The 20,523-nt window shown below is 53.6% G+C and overlaps 1 protein-coding gene across 1 annotated transcript in view; it reads right to left on the reverse strand.

Annotated features, from left to right (window-relative positions):
* Window positions 1-20,523, reverse strand: part of PREX1 (phosphatidylinositol-3,4,5-trisphosphate dependent Rac exchange factor 1) — a 180,530-nt gene that overhangs the window by 33,838 nt on the left and 126,169 nt on the right. Inside the window, exons 11-15 of the mRNA XM_027977300.2 lie at window positions 14,188-14,288; window positions 13,652-13,755; window positions 13,457-13,506; window positions 11,282-11,357; window positions 3,951-4,023 (exon numbers count right to left, since the gene is read on the reverse strand). Coding sequence (XP_027833101.2) covers window positions 3,951-4,023; window positions 11,282-11,357; window positions 13,457-13,506; window positions 13,652-13,755; window positions 14,188-14,288 — 404 coding nt within the window. The remainder of the gene's footprint in view (window positions 1-3,950; window positions 4,024-11,281; window positions 11,358-13,456; window positions 13,507-13,651; window positions 13,756-14,187; window positions 14,289-20,523) is intronic.

Raw genomic sequence — 20,523 nt, forward strand, 5'->3', positions numbered from 1 at the left:
AATAGGAAAACTAAAGCTCACCAAACAAAATGCAGGCAAGTATCTTTGTCTTAAAACAGAAAAGGAGTTCATATACAAGACCCCCCCCCCCACAAAAAAAGAGCAGTATGATAAAATTAAGGACTTCCATTCAATAGCAAGGCCATAGGCAGCCCACAGATTCACAATTAACCGCCTGGTCTAAAATCAACAAAGGAGAAATCTTGAATATACAGGAAACTCCAACAAATCAACCAGAGAAAGCTGGGAAACTCATAGATAAATGGGTAAAGGATATAAATAGGTAATTAACAAATGGGAAAACCTAAGAGAGTGGTGAGTGCCAAGTACATGGAAAGGAACTCACCCTCACTAATAATCAGAAACAGACCACAGTGAGACCCTGTAGACCAGGGGATGGTACACTTAGCCTCTGTGGGCCAAATGTGGCTCACTCCCGCTTTTTATAAATAAAGTTTTATTAGAACACAGTCACACTCATTTGTTTATATATTGCCTGGGGCTGCTCTGGGGTCACAAGGAAAAAGTTAAATAACTGCAAAAGACTGTACGTTCCACAAAACCTGAGACATGTACTATCTGGGTCCTTATAGAAAAAGTCTTCAGACCTCTAAGACTAGGCAGGAAAGTGAGTAAAATGAACTAGTAACAGGGGCTTCCCTGGCGGTCCAGTGGTTCAGACTCTACGCTTCCACTGAAGGGGATGTAAGTCTGATCCCTGGTCAGGGAACTAAGATCCCATATACTGTGTGACTGAAAAATATTAAAACAAAAACAGAAAAAAAAAAAAAAAAACTGGTAACAATCAGCATGTGATATGGGCTCCGTAGATTACAATTTAACTAAATACCTTCTAGTGCAGAGCACACCAGGAATATAGGCTTAAGATCACTTACTCTGCAGACAAAGGAGGACTTGCTGTACCCCTTTTAAAGACAGGAAGACTAAGGCCCAGAGGAGCTAAATAAACTGCCCAAGGTCACAGAGCCTAGGCTCCTCCTCTTCATCATACTGCCCAGCCTGGCCTGACGGATGGGTACAAATTCCATTCCATGGAAGGACAAATTCCATAAGGAGGAGAGGTCAAGGCAGTCGTCTGAGGTCAGTGGGCCCGGGAAAGAAGGACAAGCAGCTGCCTTAGCTTCAGGCCTCCCCGAAAGCCTCTGAAGACATGAAAAGCATCAAGAGGCCTTTCTTTCTGCCTTCTTCCCTTCCCAGGACAGCTAGCTGTTTGTGAGCATGGCTCTCAGGCCACCTCTATTACCTCCTTGGAGAGAACAGACGCTCAAATTGCTGCTTTCCCCAGAGCTGGGAGCCAGGCCCCAGGAGGCCGGCTGGCTTCCCCTCCACTGTAAACACGAGGCTATAAGTCTCCGGGAGAGGGAGGAGGAGGCACTGTGCTGTGTCTTGTGTCTCAGCTGAAATATCTGGGGAAACAGCTGGAACCCCAGAGTCCAGGAGCTCAGCCAGGTGAGGGCCAACCACTCCCAACTTCCAGTCAAGGCCACTGGCCAGGGCTTTGTGAGATGCACGCACAGACCATCGCTGAAAGCCTTGGTCAGTTCCCCCCTGCCCACAACTTCAAGGCCATTTAGCCTCTCTGAGCCTCAGTTTCCTCATCTGTAGGGATAACCAATGTCCCCGAGCGGCCTCAAAGATTAAACCATGAGCCTCAGTTTCCTTGTCTGCACCTACAGCGAGGGGGTTGGACCACTGCCTCTCGGCCCTTCCCCGGGGACACCGCAGGGCCCCGCAAACCCAGGTCAGATACCCCGGGAGGCGCCAGGCAGGCCCCACCACGCCCTCCACCCGGCACCCTAACCTGCATTTTGCAGCAGCCGCCACCCTAGGATCGGCTCTTTCCTCTTTTAGCCTGGTCTGGAGTTCGTGGCAGGCAGAGGGGCCTGAGGGCGGCACCCTGCAATTTCTCTCCCAGAGCGTGCCCGAGGGTGTCAGTGCTGCCCGGGGTCACCCCCAGCAGAAGGTCCTCAGACAGCCACCTTCCCGAAATAGCCCTGGGGTGGACCCCTAATTACTCTCACCCACAAATGAGAGGTTCCGTCCAGCTGACGGGAGGGAGGGATGGGGCTCGGAAAGATCCCTGCAGGGAACGGAGTGGGTTTCGGGAATGACCTGGGCTGCCCTGCCTGGGCCCGACCTGCCCCTCTCAGCTGTGGAGTGAGCCCCAGTGCCCCAGAGCTGTCAGAATGCTGAGCTCAGACGGGGAGGGAAAGATGGGGAAACTGAGGCTGAGAGGAGAGGGCTTTGCTGTCAGCAAGCTGAGTCGGGCCCAGAACTGGGCCTGCTGGCTTCACAGCAGGGGCCAAACCTGATGGCCTTTGACCTCACAGGGCAAAGGGACAGCAAATCCGGCTCCTGGACCAAGTGTAGAAAGCTGTGGCCCCCAGTTTGTTTTTCTAAATAAAGTTTTATTGGCTAAACGTCATACCCACTTGTTTATGCATCCCCTGTAGCTGCTCTCAGACTACAGGAGCAGAGCTGGGCTGTGGCAGAGACCGTGCGGCCTGCAAGAACTAAGACATTTACTGTCTGGCCTTCTACAGGCAGAGTTCGCCAACCTCTGAGCTGGTGCACAGAGCAGACACTGGGAGGATTTCTGGCCACTCCTTCCCCCAGCACGGCTTCAGCTTATTTCACGGTTGTGTGACTCTCTCACACACACACGAGGGCAGGACTTGTATTTCTTGTTCACGTCTGGTCCCCAGAGCCTAGCACGGTGCCCACAGGCAAAAGACACGCTACGGATGAACAAAGATAGAGCGGAGGTGTGGACTCAGCCTCACGGGGACAGGGCAGTCCCAGGAAGAAAAGGGAATTGAGCTGGTCCAGAGGGGGAGGCAGGAGAGGACCTCTCCGAGCTGGTCGGGGGGTCTCGCTGGAGAGACCAGAGCTAAGCAGAAATGCTGGTAAGTCAGGGGATGAGGCAGGGAGGGAGGGGCCCCTGGACGAGGGAAACACTGCATGTGACAAGGCCCTGAGGTTGTTCTGGAAACCAGAGAAAGGCTCTTTGTTGGCAGTGGGGGTGGGGGAGAGGCCAAAAGTCCACTCATCCTAAAAAAGTGGGAACTTGGGGGCCCCCCGGGACCAGAAAGAACTTCAGGGCTCCCCTGGCCACAGAGCTCACGGGTGGCCTGGAACGTCAACCTGCCTGGGTCCAAATCCCAGCCTCTCCGTGCGCAAGTGTCCCAACTGCCTGGGCTTCTGGGCCTCGTTTATACACGGGCCCAGAATGATGTTATACCAACATCAAAGGACCAGCCACAAGGATTAAACTAATCACTACATGCAGAGTTCTTAGGGGAGGATGGGCCCAGGATATAATCTCTCTGTTATCTTAAAGCGGTGTCAGTGGAACCATTTCTCTGTCCCCAGGACCATCTCACACCATCCACCCGCCTCCCCTCCAGCACATTTCTCCCTGCGGGAGAAGGAGGGACATGTCTGAGGGGCGAGGCCCTGCCTGGCTTCCTCCCTCTCACACTCACAGCCCGGTCCTCTGTCCCCATGGACCCCTCTCCTCCCCTCCCAGGAGGCCAGTGGACCAGGCCCACCTTGCCCAGCCTCGCTGCCCACCCTGGGAGGCCGTCTCCCATCCAGGACTAAAGGCTTGGAAAACCCATGGATTTGATAGCCACCTCGGTCCCCACGGGACACCTGAAGTGGTCTCTCCATTGGTGCAGAACTGGGGGTGGAGGAGGAGGGGAATGCATGAGCTGGCCCAAAGCCACAGCAGTCCATAGGCCCACACCCACTGCCTTGCTGGGCAGCTGCCAGCCTACCACTTGCTGTCTCTGGGCCTGTTTCCCCTGGCTGAGACATGCACCAGGGACCAGGGTCCCTGCCAGCAATTCTGTCTCAGGACAGACCCCACCCCACCCCCCCCCACCCCACCCCCTGGGGAGGCTAGGCTGAGCGGAGGGCTGGATTACCGTGATGCATGAAACCATTGTTACACAGGCCCACTCCAAGCGCCACCGCCTCCTCACGTGTCTGGCAGTCACCCTAGAACAGAACAAGAAGGGGAAGGTGTTAGGTGGACCTGGCCCAAGGGGCTGAGCCAGGTGGACAAAGAGCCCACTGCCACCCCAGGAAGGGAGACTCCACGAGGGCAGGGATGTGCCTCTGTCTTATTTACTGTGGTACCGCCAACCACGTCTGTGATTGTTATTTACAACTCCCAAACCAGAAAAATATATAATTGTATGTTATTTAAATGTGACAAATGCATGGAGTATCATGCGATAAACACTGCAAAAAGAGAAATGGAGATTTTATGTGGCAGACACTTTTGATTGCCCAGCGACAACCCTCCCCTGCCCCATCCAGCCCTGGTACTGAAACCCTTACTGTTATAGATGGCAGTGCATCTATCTAGATAACCTCAGATCCCAGTCTCCACTATAGCCAGTGGTGGCCGATGAAACACAAGCAGAAATCACTGATAGGGAGCTCTGGAAAAACACTTTATTCCTGGCCTTTTGTATCTCTTCCTCCTGCCTGCCTGGAACACAGATGTGATGGCTGGAGCTCCTGCAGCCATGTTATATCACAATGTGATCTGGAAAATAGAAACATACTAAACAGAGCAGAGCAAAAAGAAAGGGAGAGGGTGGTCCTCAAAGATATCATGAGATTGTCTCCCAGCAGCTCTGTCTCACCAAACTCCAGCCTTTTCTTGTACTAAAGAAAATAAACCCCTGATTGGTTTCAGCCTCTGTAGTTGGCTCTCTGATATTAAGAAATCAAGTTCAACTCCTAACTGACCTGGCTCTAGCCAATGAGACATCTGGGGAAGCCTACCAGGCAATCCTGGAAAATATCTTCCTCCCTGATAAAAGGGGAAAGCAACAGCACCCCTCCCTGCCTGGGATAAAATTATATGAGGAAGTGATGCAGGGACTGCAGGGCCATGTCACGATCAAGGTGGCAGCCTGCTGAGGATGGCGCAGAGAAGGACAGAAGGTTCTTGATATGTGGTGCTACCGACGTGCGGCATGGTATTTGCTTAGGCCAGTGTTTAGTTGCGTTTTCTGTTCTCGCAGCTGAAAATACTCCTAAATCAGGGTTCTGGCTCATCTCAGCCTTCCTGGAGGAAGTGGCAACCAACCCGAAACTGAAGAACGAACAAGCGTGGCCAGTGTGCTGGGCCCCTGCTGGGCCCGCCTTCAGGGCCAGCTCTCCCACGTAGAATGCTGCTGTGAGCGGAAGGTCCCTCCAGGCTTGCTACCGCCAACCCCTGGCCAGGTTGAGGCCACGGGGTCCAGACAAGCCCAGTGCAATGGCTCCCGCCCCAGAACATGACCCCTGAGCAGAGAAACCCAAGGTCAGGGAGCAGCTGGAGCCAATCCTGCCTTAGAGCGTGCCCTGGAGACAGTGCCCCACCGCGCCTGCTCCTGAGGAGCTGGGAGTTTCCTGGTGCCAGTTCCTTTTAAGGCCGGGCTCCCGGCTCTCTCCTGACTCTGTGGGCGCTCCAAGGCCTTTCCAGTAAGTCACCATCTCTTTTTTATATTCCTTAAGTTAGCCAGATTCTGTTTCTACTTCTTACAACCCAAACAATCTCAGTATATCCAGGCAAAATATGTGAATTGTGCGTGCATGCGGGGAGGGACAAGCAAAGGAAACAGCAGGGACAGAGGTCCAGAGGTGGACGGAGTCTGCAGCACAGAAGACAGCGTGGCCAGCAAGGACGGGGTGCGGGTGAAGGCCAGCTCCACAGGGAAAGGGCCTTTGCTCTATTGTGTTCCCTGCTGAATTTGAAGGGCTTAGAACAGAGCCTGGCACACCACAGGTGCTTGGTAAATACCTGCTGATTGGATAAAGACATGGTGAGCAAGGGCTAACTCATGCAGGAGCTTGTAGCCAGGTCAATGAACTTCGACTCCATTCAAAGGGTCACAGGGCCTACAGCCCCTCATTTAAACAACTGCCCGAGTGAGAACTGATTCCAAGAGGCCCTTGACACCCCCAGGTCAGAGGCCTGAACTCTGGGTGTATCCCCCCACCCCCCCAAAGCCCGCGACCAGCAGCGGAGTGGCCGGGCAGGGAATTCCTCAGCTAAAGGAGAAATGAATTCAGAGCTGCAGGCCCCAGAGCAGAGCCCGGGGCAGCCACTGACCTCGGTGTTTCACTGCCCCAGGCTGACTCATGGATGACAAACCTGTGCTGTGGGACCCCAGGCTGGCGGTTAGAGGGCTGGCAGGCTCTGAGCCCTGCCAGGGGTGGGGGGCTGCCATCCATCCCGGGGGGCTGCATCCACAGCCACAGCCTCCCGCTGTGAGGGGCCCAGGAGGTGGGCAGGCCGGGGGGGGTGGTGCCCAGGCTGACGTCTGGAGCCCACTTGGCTCTCTGAAGCTCTCACAGCCTGGGCTCCCAGCCTATCCCCTCCCCTCTTCTCCCCAGAGGGCCCTGGGGTAACCCACGGGGCAGCTCCCAAAATGAGAACAGCAGCAGGATGGATCCTCTGCTCAGGAGTGAATCACACCAACCCTGGGTGCACCCCCCACCTGAAGAGTAAGCCCCCACCCACATGCCACCAACCATGAGGAAATGGAAAGTCACAAGCCCCCATTTTCTCCCCACAGTGTAATCAACCTCACCACCTGCAACTCCCTGCCCCCTGAATGGCCCACCAGCCCCCTGGCTGGGGGCTCCAGCCATGCTAACGGCCTTGAGGCTCAACCTAGGGGCAGCTGCTCTTATTAACCTCATTTCACAGATGAAGACATTGAGGGACAGACAGACCAGTGCCCAAGGTCACAGCTCGAGCATGGAATCCTCTTACAGCCAGGCCTTCCCTCCAAGTTACAAACAGGGAAACTGAGGCTCCAACAGGGGAGGACAGCTGCCCAGGATTGTGACCAGGGCTCCTGCTCCGTCCTTGTTTATCCTGTTTCCTCTAGGCTGGTGCCTTGAGCTGCCAGATCGCCCTTTGCCTGCTCCCATCCAAGCCTCGCCGCCCCAACCCCTGGGCGCTGGAAGCCGCACCTCCATCAGCATCACTATCAGCCTGGGGTAACCCACGGGGCAGCTATCACTGGCCATGGGGTCAGCATGGCAGGCACTCGGGCACATTTCTGCAGAGCCGGCACAGGAGCCAGCAGATGCCAGCCTCCCCACAGCACCTGGATCCTGGCCTGACCTGCTCTCACCTGTCCCAGCCCACTGCTCCTTTTGATGGTCGCAGCCTAGGGCGTCCTGGAGCCCAGGCAACACGGACCAAACACCGCAAGCAGGGAGGGGAAGAGAGCGAACCTGAAGCTGGGGTCCCCGCGTTCAAAGCCCTGCTTGGCCAAGCCGTGGCCGTGGGCAACTCCTTAACCTCACCGAGCTTCACGCCCTCATTTGTATTTTTTTAATCCCTGGATTTGCTCCTGACTTTCCAAGGCCTCTGCCACCCCTCAGTGGTATTCCCTGCTCAGACTCCACAGTACAGATTATAATCAATAGAGAGGGTTATTACTACTATCTCTATTATTATTATGGACTACCAGGGCATCATGAAAGCCCCCGTCACACACACATACAATCTTATAGGAGTACCCCATTTCTGTGTGTCCTGAGGCAAGTTATAAAACCTGAGCCTCAGTTCCTTCACCAGTAAAATGGGGATAACAACAGTTTTTCTGAAGATTAAATGAGATGATACACAGAGGTCAGAACCGATGCAATATGTAGTTCGTAAAGGACTAGGACCTCCCTCATTCTCAGAGCTAAAAGAACTCTGATTCATCCAAGGACTTGGCAGGGAGCCTCCAGGAATGAATTCTGAGGAATTCTAAGCCACCCTCAGCAATCCTTGTTGTCTTCCCCAGGGAGTGGTTTAGGGGTATATGTGGGACCCACCTGGCCATGAGACCAAGAGGAAGACCACTTGGGAAGGGAGAGGACTGAAGGAAGTTCCCTCCCCCAATAAACAGAGTGAGAAAGCTCTCTTCACCTGTCCCGGCTGCCTGCCTTTGGCCATAGGTCTATATGGATGCAATATCTGGGGCTGTGGCAGCTGTCTTATGCCAATGAGGTAGCGGGCAAGGTGGTGGAACGAAAAGATGGAAAGAGCCTGGGTGTAAATGGCATTGTTGAGCTCTAGGATCATGAGCTCTGGATATCTAGTTATGTGAACAAAAAAAAAAAAAAAAAAAAAAGCCTTATTGTGCAAGTCAAGTTTCTTCTTATGTGCAGCCACAAGCATTTCTAGCTGATCAAGGAGGTTTCAACCAACATTTTGTTTGAAGAAGCAGAATGACCTAGAAGTTAGAAATGAAGAGGCGTTCAAAGCAAAACAACCCTCCTGAACTACACAATTATATGTTTTCTTTTTGACCTTCCTGCCAAGGTACAAGGTGGGGATGACGTTTATCAAGACTTGCCATAACCAGTCTTCAAGGTCACATCCTCATCACCAACCTCTCTCACGCAGAGAGACCCATATGCATACCGTCCTCCCCTTTCACTGACCGGAGCCAGACGCCAGCTGTCTTCTGGTCAATCTCGTGGAAGCCATCCTATGTCAACTCCAATTAGCTTCCCTGTGTCCCCAGTCCAGGCCAAGCAATGGGAGGCCTGCTGCAGTGGACAGAGGGTCAGCCGTCCACTTGGACTCCACCATCCTCCCCTTGCCTCCACTGCAACAGGATGCGGGGGGATGGGGGTGGGGCATTCTCAGGACCTACTGACAATGACTTGGGCTATTCCAGGGGGCCTTCGGCCAGGATCATGGCTAATCTGACATCACTGGCCCAGAGCAGGTCCCCCCCCGTGCCTGACATCAATCACAAAGAGAAACCAGTGGAGGAAGTTGCTCTGGCTAGTTCTCCTCCTTGCTGGAGTGCTCCAGGTCACAGCCCTGAGCCTCCCTGGCTTGGTCAAGGACCTTGGAGTTCTTCAAGACTCCTCTCTCAACCGCCACCCACAATCCATCCATCCAACAGCAGATTTGTTAGGTCTACCTTCAAAAAATCCAAAACCTGACCACGCTTCCCACCTCCCCCATTCTCTCCCCCCTGAGGCCACACCATTCTCAGGGGGGCACTTGTGCTCCCCTGCCTGTAGTTCTGAATCTGGCTCCTCGTCGGTCTGTCTGTTGCCAGCCTCATCCTCCAACAGCCCAAAGATCTTATCCCACCAAAATCAGCTGCTGTCTCATCTGTGCTGGGAGCCCTGCAGTGGCCCAAGCCCTCCCAAGAGGCCATGCTAGTAAAGCACACACTCTGGGCTGGCTTCAGGGGATCCTATGGAGGGGGTGGTGTAGTACAATGGTTAGCAGCTCTGTGCTTCCAAGCCATGCAACTCTATAAATTCAAATCCAAGGTCATTTTAAGACCTCCCACATTCTAGGGCCCCACATCCCAGCAAATATATTTTAAAATGCATTCACATCCTACATTAAATACATTTTGGGGGTTTGAAAAAGTTTTTTCAAGGCATTTTCTAAGCTTGCTTTTGAAGTTATTTGACGCCAAGAAGGCTTTACTTTACATAGATTGGCTCTGACTTCTAGGCAATCATCAGGAATTTGTTCGGCAAGAGAAAATGCAGGCAGTAAATTGTTTTTGAATGGAATGAAGTTTCTATGAATGGGAAACTTAACAATTAATGAGGCTGCCATAGAGCTGCACTCTATAAAAGTTTAAACAGGTATCCATTTCAGCTTCACAGTCCTCTCCTTGTCTGTGGAGCCAGTGCATTCTTCTTATGAACTATGAATGAAAGTTCTTGCAGGCTCCCTGTAAAGTCTGCAGAACCAAGGCAGAAGGGGATAAGATGGGCCCACCAGAGTTCTAACTATGCGGCTGCCAGGCTGTGTGCCCTTGGACTAGGCACTTGGCCTCTCTGGACCCCAGTTCCCCATCTGCAAATGGGGTGGAAGACTCAGTGAGACAATGCACAAAAGCCCAGACAGGCCCTGGCCCAGAATAAGCATGCTGTGAACAGGAGCTACCGACTGTAAGAGAAGGCAGGCAGGAGGGTTCACAGCACCTCAGCAGAACAATCGCCGTGGCAAAGCTGCAGCAAAAGCGGCTCATAGACTCTTCCAAGACTCTGCCCAGCCCCTGCTCCCTGGGGACCTGTGTGACGTGAACAACCTGGCAAGCCTCCACCTGGAGGCTCCAGTTTGGTGGCAGGACGGAACCAACTTGTCCCAGTTGGCCCGGGATCATCTCACGTTTAAAACAGAAAGCCTCAAGGTGGCAGTCACCCCACTGTCCCTTGACTGACCGCTAAAATGTGCTCTATCCACCCAACAGAATATTACTCAGCCTTTAAAAGGAAGGAAATTCTGACACAGGCCACAACAAACCCTGAAGGCCTTATGCGGAGTGAGACAAGCCTGACAGAAGCACAGACACGGCCTGGCCCCTCACACAGGTCTCCCCGAGCAGGCTCAGAGAGGGCGGAACGGCGGCTGCCAGGAGCCAGGCAGCGGGAGGAACAGGGCGCTACTGTTTAACGGGGACAGGGTTTCGGCTTTGCAAGATGGAAAAAGCCCTGGAAGTGGACGGTGGTAATGGTTGTGTAACAACGGACTTAAGGCTCCTGGACTGTACACTTCAAAATGGTTAAGATGGTAAATGTTATCTTATGTGTTTGCCGATGTGCTCAGTCACATCTGACTCTTTGTGACCCCATGGGCTGTAGCCCACCAGGCTCCTCTGTCCATGAGGTTTCCCAGGCAAAAATACTGGAGCGGGTTGCCATTTACTCCTCCAGGGAATCTTCCCAACCCAGGAATCAAACCCAAGTCTCCTGTGCTGGCAGGCGGGTTCTTTACCACAGCACCACGTGGGAAGCCCATATTATGTGTATTTTACCACAATTTAAAAAACAATTTTATGGAAGGGAAGTTCAGGATGAGGGGGACACATGTACACCCATGGCTGATTCATGTCATTTGTATGCCCCAAACCGCCACAATATTGTAAAGTAATTAGCCTCCAATTAAAAAAAATAGATTTAATGTTTTAAAAAATAAAAAGATAGTTGGACAGAAAAATAATAATAATTTTAAAACAAATTTTTAGGGACTTCCTATGTGGTCCCATAGCCAACACTCCACACTCCCAACGCAAGGGGCCCAGGTTTGATCCCTGGTCCAGGAACTAGATCCCACAGGCTGCAACTAAAGACCCTGCGTGCCTTAACTAAGACCCGGTGCAGCCAAATCAATCAATGAAATTTAAAATTAAAGCTTTTTAAACCTCAAAGGCCCATATCCTGGTCAGCCCCTCAGCTCTGGGTCACACCCGCTCAGAGGAGCTCTCACCTGGGCCAGCAGCCAGTCCACCAGCTTGCTCCCAGGCAGCACGGACTTGTACGTCTTCAGGTGGTAATCGCGGTCCCTGTGGAGAGGAAGCCGGCCGTGAGCCGTTTGGACAGGAGGGAGGGGAAACAGTCCCGAAGTCCCTGCTCAAAGCGCTCAGGGTCCAAGGACTTCCAGATTCTCCAGCCATGGGTCAGAGGCCAGGGGACCAGGGTGAGCACCAGGCAGGGAGTCCGGCCGGACCTGCTCCTCACTCACAGAGTCCTAGGGCAGGTCTGGTCCCAACCCAGGACCCCATCCTCAGGTGGCTCTAATGCTCTGGGAACTCTCCCCAGCCTGGGGTTCTCCAGCAGGGACGACTGTGCCCCCCGAGGAATGCTTGGCTGTGTCTGCTGACATTTTTGGCTGTCGTGATCTGACCGGGGTCAGGGGGGTTACCAGAGGTCCCATCAGCATCTAGCAGGTAGAGACCAGATGTTGCTAAGCACTCAAAACTGCCCAGAATAGCTCCCAAACAAAGAACAATCCAGCCCAAGACGTCAAAAATGCTGAGCCTGCGGAGACCTGATTCACTCTTGAGTGGCGAGAGAAACCTTCAGTTCTTCCCTTTTCTCTTTCGTTTCATCGTTGACATCCTTGCATCTAAAGGTGAGACTATGTCGACGCGGAAACGTCTCTCCAGGGGCTGGAGTGGGCAGTCAGGAGCAAGCAGGGGGCAGGGGTCTGTGACCGTCCTGGTTCTTCGCTCTGACCTGTCGTAGCATCTAATTCCTGCCAAGTTGTGGTACGAAGGGTTGTGCGGATCTTGCAGCCAAACCACCACAACTGCTCAGCTTCTAAAGCCGACGCAAACGGGTTTCTGCAGCCAGCCCTCTCGGGTCTGAGAAAGGCAGGTCGGGGGAGCTCTTCTCGGGAGCTGGGGAGCCCGGCAGGGCACATGTGCGGTAACCAGGACCTGCTGCGGGCCCGGCCACATCCTCCTCCAGGGGCAGATGGAGGGGGCCCTCCTGTGAGGTCTGAGCTGGACCGGGCTGGCCCCACCTGCCCTCTGGGCCTGCACAAAGGGGCTCCCTGCACCTCACCTCCAAGGGGAGAAGACCCTGCCCCTCTGCTCCTGAGAGGTGGTAAGAGCTGTCAGGACAGCGGGCAGAGGCCTCTGCAGCAGGTAAGGATCACATCACCTTCCCTGGCCCTTCATCTACAACCATAAGCGTCACAGTAAAGACATTCACAAATCATGGGCACTGATACAGCCCTCACCGTGAGCCGGGTGCCACTCAGATTCACTCCTAATGACAACCCCAGGGGGGTGAGCTATGCTTATGCCCATTCCACAGATGCAGACACACAGGCAAAAGAAGCTAGTTACCTTTCAACCACCACTCAACAAACATTTACTGAGGGCTCCTCTGCCCCAGACCGGCACTCTCCAGTATGTGGCTGTTTTCCAATCAATTAATGTTACATCAGAGTTCGGATTACACTCTTCAGTTTCAAGAGTGTGAAGGTACATGTGACTAGCGGCCAGTGTCTTGGGCAGCACAGGTATAGAGCGCTTCTACCAATGTGAGAAGTTCTACTGGCCAGAGCCTCTTTGGGTGCTGCTGAGCGTTTGGGGACACAGTGGTGAGCAAATGCCCTGCCTTTGGTGAGTGTACAATTCAGTGGGGGAAGACAAGACAGTATACAGACCAAGAGATAAATACAGAGTATGTCAGCCACTGACAAGCTTCAAGAAGAAAACCAAAGTATGTTCCAGATATGATACTTTGGAAAGGTGGTCGGGGAGGCCCCTCTGACTTGGGGACATTTGAAGGAAAGAAGGGAGCAGATATGTAAGGAAAGAACATCCTAGGCAGAGAGGACAGCATGTGCAAAGGCCCTGGGGTGGATCCTATTATTATCCCCATTCCACAAAGGGAAATAGCTGCTAACCAACTTGCAGGCTGAGATCCAAACTCAGCCTGTCTGACCCCAGAACTAACACCCTTCGCCACCATGCTGCAGTGTTTCCCAACAGATTAACTCACTTGACCCTCATGACAAACCTACAGGGTAGGGGCAGTTATGAGTCCCATTGGCTGGAGAAGGAGACCGACAGTCAGAGAGGTTAAGTTACTGGCCCAAGGCCACACAGCTGAGAAGAGGCAGAGGTGAAGCTTGCAGAGAGTAACTTACTTGATCACAGGGGTATAAAGGCTGTGGAGACGGCAGTAAAGCCTCACACCCTGAAAGAGAAAAAGGGGGAGTCTGGGATCGGGCCACATTCTCCGGGGGACTGCAAATCCCGGCCTACAGGAGGGTGTGGGGAGCAGAGGGGGGCCGGTGGGGGCAGTGAGGTCCAGCCTGTGGGTCAGGGCGGAGGGTCCGCACCTTGGACATGATGTCCTCCAGCTCGCTCCGGGCCTTGTAGGTGCCGTCATCATAGCGGAAGCGGTACATCACCTGCTCGTTCTTGAACTGGTGCTTGTCGGAGACTGGAAGGACCCAGGGCTGGTGAGGCTGAGTGCAGCCCCCTGGCCCCTCCCAACCTGCACAACCATCCTCACCCTCCACCCAGCCAGGCTCCATGCCAAGTGCAATTTCACCGAAGCCCCTGCCGACGCCCCAACTGGAAACTAAAATTTCAACAGTTCTTGCTATTTTTTGCAGGGACAAAGAGAAAATTCTCCTCCCCGCCCGTAACTTTACGAGGCCACCTTGCTTTTTGGGTGTCCTGGGTGAGTGCTGGATCTTCCAGCCCTGTGAGCAGTTTTGTAAGGGCAGCCATGTCCCCGGGGCCACTCTGCACCCAGGGAACAGGCGGCAGCACAGCAGAATAGAAATGGCCTCTGGGTTAGTTCCACACACAGTTGCTGAGGTCTGACCTGCCTACCCCTCAACCCCCCACAGACCCAGGCCCCACTCACCATGGTGGATAATACCATTCTCCAACAAGGCTTGGCCCAGGTTCACACCTTCTTCTGTCTTGCTGATTTCACCAATTTCTAGGAGCCAGGCAACAAACTCACTGCCAGAAATATAAGACACAGTTGAGAGGCCACCCGCATCCTGGGACCATAACTGCCAGCACTGAACTGGCCTGATCCCACCCACTCTCTGGAAGAACAGCCAGAACTGCCTATGGGGAAGCAGAGTTCAGGACCCCACAGGCCCGGGGTTCCTGCTGAAAAGTAAAAGTGAACGTGAAAGTCACTCCGGCGGTTCCGACTTTTTGTGGCCCCATGGAATTCTCTAGGCCAGAATACGGGAGTGGGTAGCCTTTCCCTTCTCCAAGGGATCTTCCCAACCCAGGGATCGAAACCAGGTCTCCTGCGTTGCTGACGTATTCTTTACCAGCTGAGCCACAAGAAGCAGGGGTTCCTGCTGAGGCCGGATGCTTTTCCTCAAGACCAATGGCAGAGAGGTGGGTGTGAGCAGACCCCAGGCCCTGCCTCAGGCTAACTGGATGGATGGATGGATGGAAGGAAGGATGGATGGGTGGAAGGAAGGATGGATGGATGGATGGATGGATAGAAGGATGGGTGGATGGGTGGGTGGATGGATGGATGGATGGATGGATGGAAGAAGGATGGAAGGATGGAAGATGGATGGATGGATGTAAGGATGGAAGATGGATGGATGGAAGGATCGATGGATGGATAGGTGGATGGATGGATGGATATAAGGATAGATGGATTGAAGGATAGATGGATGGATGGATGGATGGAAGGATGGATGGATGGATGGAAGGATGGATGGATGGAAGGATGGATGGATGGAAGGATCGATGGATGGATGGATGGGTGGATGGATGGAAGGATGGTAGGATGGATGGATGGATGGATGGAAGGATGGATGGATGGAAGGATGGATGGAAGGATGGATGGAAGGATGGATGGATAGAAGGATGGATGGATGGATGGAAGGATGGGTGGATGGATGGAAGGATGGAAGGATGGATGGGTGGGTGGATGGAAGGATGGATGGAAGGATGGATAGAAGGATGGATAGATGGAAGGATGGATGGAAGGATGGATGGATAGAAGGATGGAAGGATGGATGGATGGATAGAAGGATGGAAGGATGGAAGGGTGGATGGATGGAAGGCTGGATGGATGGAAGGATGGATAGATGGATGGATGGAAGGATGGATGGAAGGATGGATGGAAGGATGGATGGATGGATGGATGGAAGGCTGGATGGAAGGATGGAGGAATGAGAGCATGGACACGTGAGTGGACAAATGAATGAAAAGTGAGTAGATCACTGGATGATCCGACTGATAAATGACATCGTGGCTGGGGAGATTAGTGGGTAGGTGGGTGGAGGAAGCATGAATGGATGGCTGAATCGTAAGTGGAGAGACTTATGGTAGATGGGGGGTGGGTGGGAGATGGACGATGGCTGGATGGGTGAACAGACAGAAGGAATGAAGAAACCAATAAGCAGGAAGAAATAAGGACCCAGAAAGATGACTGCAGAGAGTCAGGAGAGACAACCAGCTCATGCCGTCCTCCCTCTGAAAACCCTCCAAAGAGCCACCTAGTTACTCCCAAAAAAAACATCTGAATTCTGCGCACACGATGCCAAGGCCCCGCGTGAACTGTCCCCTCATCTCTGTTCTTTTACTCACTCTGCTTTACCGCACTCACCACCTTCCCCCGCTTACAAAACACGCCAGACTCACGCTTGCCTCGGGGCCTTTGCACTTGCTGTTCCTGCTGCCAAGACACACCCTTCCCCAGCTCTTCACAGAGCCCTTCTCTTTCATCTTTAGGTCTCAGCTCAGATATCACCTCCTTGAAGAAGTCTTCCCCGACCACCTCATCAAAACACCCCACCCCCACACAAACCACCCCATCTTTCAGGTTTACTTCCTTTTCAGCACTCATCACTGGAGCCGTACTCTTTACAGATTTATGGATGCGTTTATCAGCCATCTCCCAGAACCAGAACGTCATCTCCATGCTGATGGAAACCCGTTGTCTAATTCACAGATCTACGCCCCCAGCACCTGGAAGAGGAGCCCAAGCACAGCAGGGCCCAGTAACCTCATGAACAACTGAAGGAATGAGCCAGGCAACAAGAAGGAACATTCTGGGGGAAGCAGGAAGGCCTCAGCAAGAAAGATGTGCTCACAAGCCCAGAGGAAATGAGACAAATCCAACGTGACTACCCAGCAGGGCAGGGGCTCAGCCAGACCCCAGGTCCCAGGTCTCGGAGGAGTGTTTAGGGCTCCATGCAGAGCTCAGCCCAGTGGAAGTCAGCAGGAAAAGGGAGAGCTGGGGACGCGAGGCAATCTGTACTCAATGAAAGCGGGTGGCAGTTGGCCAGAGCACGGAGCTTATCGAAACCAGCTGTTCCGCCTCCAATTACAGGGCCAGAGGGGAGTAGGGCTATTTTTAGCTTTCCAGCATTTGGCGGAGCAAAGACCTGCCTTGTGTGTAGGTAGTGGGGTGTGCCGAGGCACTCAGGGAGCCCCAGCGCAGGCCAAGGAGGGCGCAGACGAAACAGATCTATCCTGCGGAGCCCCGAGTAGGGAAGAGATTGTTCTGAGTCCTGCCCTCCCGCAGCCCTATTCCCCAAGTCCCTAAAATCAGAGGCAGAAAGAAAGCTGCCGGCAGCTGCGGAAGGCGAACAGATGTGGAGTGCCCACTCTTGGAAGCTGAGACTCGGCTACCAGCTGCCCACCAGCTGTCCCCTCGGGGGCCACCTCTGGCCCGAACTGGCGGCCCTGCGGCCAGGGTGGGGGAGAGACAGGAAGCTCCCTGCAGCAGCTGCTAGCGCAGAAAAAGGCAGCCCAGACGACAGAGGAGCCGAGACCCAGCTTTCTGCCCTGAGTTGAGTCTCGACCTTTTTTGAGGATCAATTTGCTGGGCAGATTTGGGCAAATCGCTGTCCCTCTCTGGGCCTCCAAAGGGTCCATCTGGCAAGTGGTTCATTCAGGGACCCTCTGGATTTTGTCAGTAATTTTCGAATCACACTGATTCTTGAGCTGGGATCCAGGGTTCAAAACCAGACATCATTCACCTCTAATGCAGGGACCCTGACCTCTCGTAAATGAGTAAAAAGGGCCAGGTGGAAACTCTGCTGAGCCAGCCAGCACTTCTGGAGATGGCAGCCACTCAGGGCGGCCAACCGTGTCCAAATGGGGAGACTAAAGCATCTTATGACTTTTCAAGAGAAGCCAGAAATCCAGCATTTCCTGTGAAATCTCCCAACTGTTAAATGTGGATATTGAACACCAAGTTTTATGGAAAACACGTCTGCAAAGCGCACTGGGTCAGCGGGGCATCGTCTGCCTCCACGGGGGTGCAGGGAAGAGAGTGCAGGCAGGAGGATCAGCCTCTGGGTGAGAAGTAAGGAAGCCAGCGGTCCACCAGCTGGGGGGAGCCAGGGCACGAGGAGCAGCAAGATGCAGTCTTCCAGAAAGACGTAACTAGAGGCAGGGTGGGGGCCGCAGTGGACGCAGGGGGCAGGTCGGCCTACGTGGGCAGGAGCTGGAGATTCACGGAACAGGGGCCTAGCTGAGAGTTAGCATGCATCAGCCTTCATCGCTCTTCCTTCCTGCCCCGTTATATCATGCACCCAGTAAACATGGATTTCACCTACTGTATGTCAAATCCAAGGCTGGGCATAGGGGATACACAGGTACACCTTGGCAATCTTCCCAGGAAAGTCCCTGAGCTGAGACCCAGTGTCCACTCACTCTCAGTGCAAGAATCCCATTTCTCTTGCTCATCTGCTCCACAACCTGAGCTCCATGAGGGCAGGAACTGGGGGTCGGGGGCAGGGGGTTATGTTCACCCCTGTGACTCCACGGTCTGAAATGCTTCTGGGGGGTGTCTGCAGCAATGCCTGGCGAGTCATTATTTATCACCTACTATGTACTGAGGGGGCCTCCTTGGTGGCTCAGGGGTAAAGAATTCGCCTGCCAACACAGGAGATGCGGGGATCTTGATCCCTGCGCTGAGAAGATACCCTGGAGAAGGAAATGGCAACCCACTCCGGTATTCCTGCCTGGGAAATCCCATGGACAGAGGAGCCTGGCAGGCTACAGTCCATGAGGTCGCAGAAGGGCTGGACGTGACTTAGCAACTTACTGCAATCGTGCACTGATAATGTCAGTGAACCCTCAGTGTCACGTGAAGATTGAAGGGCACGGCCACGTGGCCGCACCTGGAGCGGAGAAAGGCTGCTGGGCCACGTCCCTAGGGCTCCTGGTTCCTTCCACCTGAGGGGACCTGGGTCCCGGCCGCGAAGAAAGAGGACCACGGCCCCGGGCTGGGGGCAGAGCAAAGCCATGCAGAGAGGTGAGTTCCATTAGCACGATGATAAACAGTCATCAGCCCTGGCCCTGTTTCAAATGGGCAATGAAAGAAATCTCCCTAATCCTTCCTAAGGAGACAGAACACTGCTGAAGCTCTAATCACAGACCGGTTATCCCGTCCGGCTGGGCTAAGCTCTCCGAAGGGTTCGGCAAGGGGCAGGGAGGGCCTCTGACCCTGGGGGGCCGGAAGCACACCTCTCCTAAGAGAAAAACCTCTTTCCTTGCCCAGGGATTAGGGGATTAGCTGATGCAGACCAGCCAGGCTGCCCCTTCCGGGCTTCCCGCAGGTCTCGGGCCCACACTCACCCCTCCAGAGAGCCTCCCAGGGAACACGGAGCGGGGTCCCTCATCTGAGGGCAAGTCCCAACTCAAAGGCATCACTGCCACCTCTCAGGGTCCCGATGACCCCTAAGACCCCCTGGCTGCTGCCAGGCAAATCGTAAGCCTCAGGCCGTGACCCCTACCCCACCCCCCACCCCAGCTTCATACTGTCTCCAACCGCTCATCCAACAACCTTTCAATATCTGTCAATATGCAGATGTCTACGGGGCATCTCAGCCTTATTAAAACGTCCAAACCTCGGTTCCAAGTCTCTGCACTTTTCCCCACCTGGCTTCCGTCACCGCACTCACCCGCCTGCCTCCCACCTCTCTGCCAGCTTCCTCCATCTCCTTTGATAGCTGCTCCTCCTCCCCAGGGCCCAGTCAGTCCCTACCTCATTTCTTTCCTGCCCTCTTTCTACTCATCCCCTTGTGGATTTCATTCAGTTTCATGACTTTGAAAACCATCTAAATGCCCACATGCCCTGCACTTAGGTCTCTAATCCAGACTTTTCTCTCTGAGTCAAGATTTCATATCCACCTAACAAGTAGACATCTCCATCTGGGGGCCAGTCTCTATATGAGCATCCAAACATCCCCTGGGCTGTACCCCCACCCCCTGAAACCTCCCTGCATCTCCCCCACAACTTCTCAGCAAGCAGCCATCCATCCTTCCAAGTACTCATAATCCTTAATTCCCTTCTTCCCTCACCCTGTCAGCAAATGCCATCACCTTCAAGATGACCCAGAATGTGACATTTGCCCCCATCTTCACGGTGACCACCCTAGACCAAGTCGCCTCTCCGAGCCTGGTCTATGACAACAGAATAATTCCAGCAGCTTTTATCCCAGGCTTCCCCAAAAGCTTTGCAGAAGCAAGTAGGGTGAAAGTTGATGAATTATAAACAGAACCCCAGCCTCACAGGCAAGCTTCTCTCCCCATTAGCTTTGTGAGGCCCCAGGCATTCTCCTACCCTCTCCAGAGCGTGACCACCAGGTCTAACACACAGTGGGGCCTGGAAGCAACAGGATGGTTTTATAGGGACTCCAATTCTTCCTCTGCGTCTCCCAGTCCCCAGCCCGCTCCCCCAGGTGAATAAGATTTAAACCTGGGTTTAGGATCCAAACCCAAATCACCTGCATTCTGGCCCTTTGATCCTCGGTTATAAAACAGGAGCAGGGGCAATAAGATTTTATTATTAGGAAATAATGTAGTTCCCAAACAGAGAAATTGGAGGCCCTAACTACTGAAAGCCATAGGGGACCTCCCTCCCGTTACGGATCTCCGGAAGGGAGGTCTTACCAGACACCCACCCAGCAAGCACCTCTATCTGACTTCCAGCCTCTAAAGCTGTGAGAAAATACATCTCTGTTGTTTCAGCTGCCCAGACTCTGGGACTTCGTTAGGGCATCTGAACAGACTAATTCAAAGGTCTGCATCTGCTCTTCCAGCCCTCCCAAAATCTTTGAAATCAACTCTCTGCATTAAATACCTCTCTGCTTGACATAGCTACAGGGGCCTTTCTTTGCTTAAATGCTGCTGCTGCTGCTGCTGCTGCTAAGTCGCTTCAGTCGTGTCCAACTCTGTGCAATCCCATAGACGGCAGCCCACC

This window comes from Ovis aries, chromosome 13 (genome assembly GCF_016772045.2).
Source record: "Ovis aries strain OAR_USU_Benz2616 breed Rambouillet chromosome 13, ARS-UI_Ramb_v3.0, whole genome shotgun sequence".
Classification (NCBI taxonomy): Eukaryota; Metazoa; Chordata; class Mammalia; order Artiodactyla; family Bovidae; genus Ovis; species Ovis aries.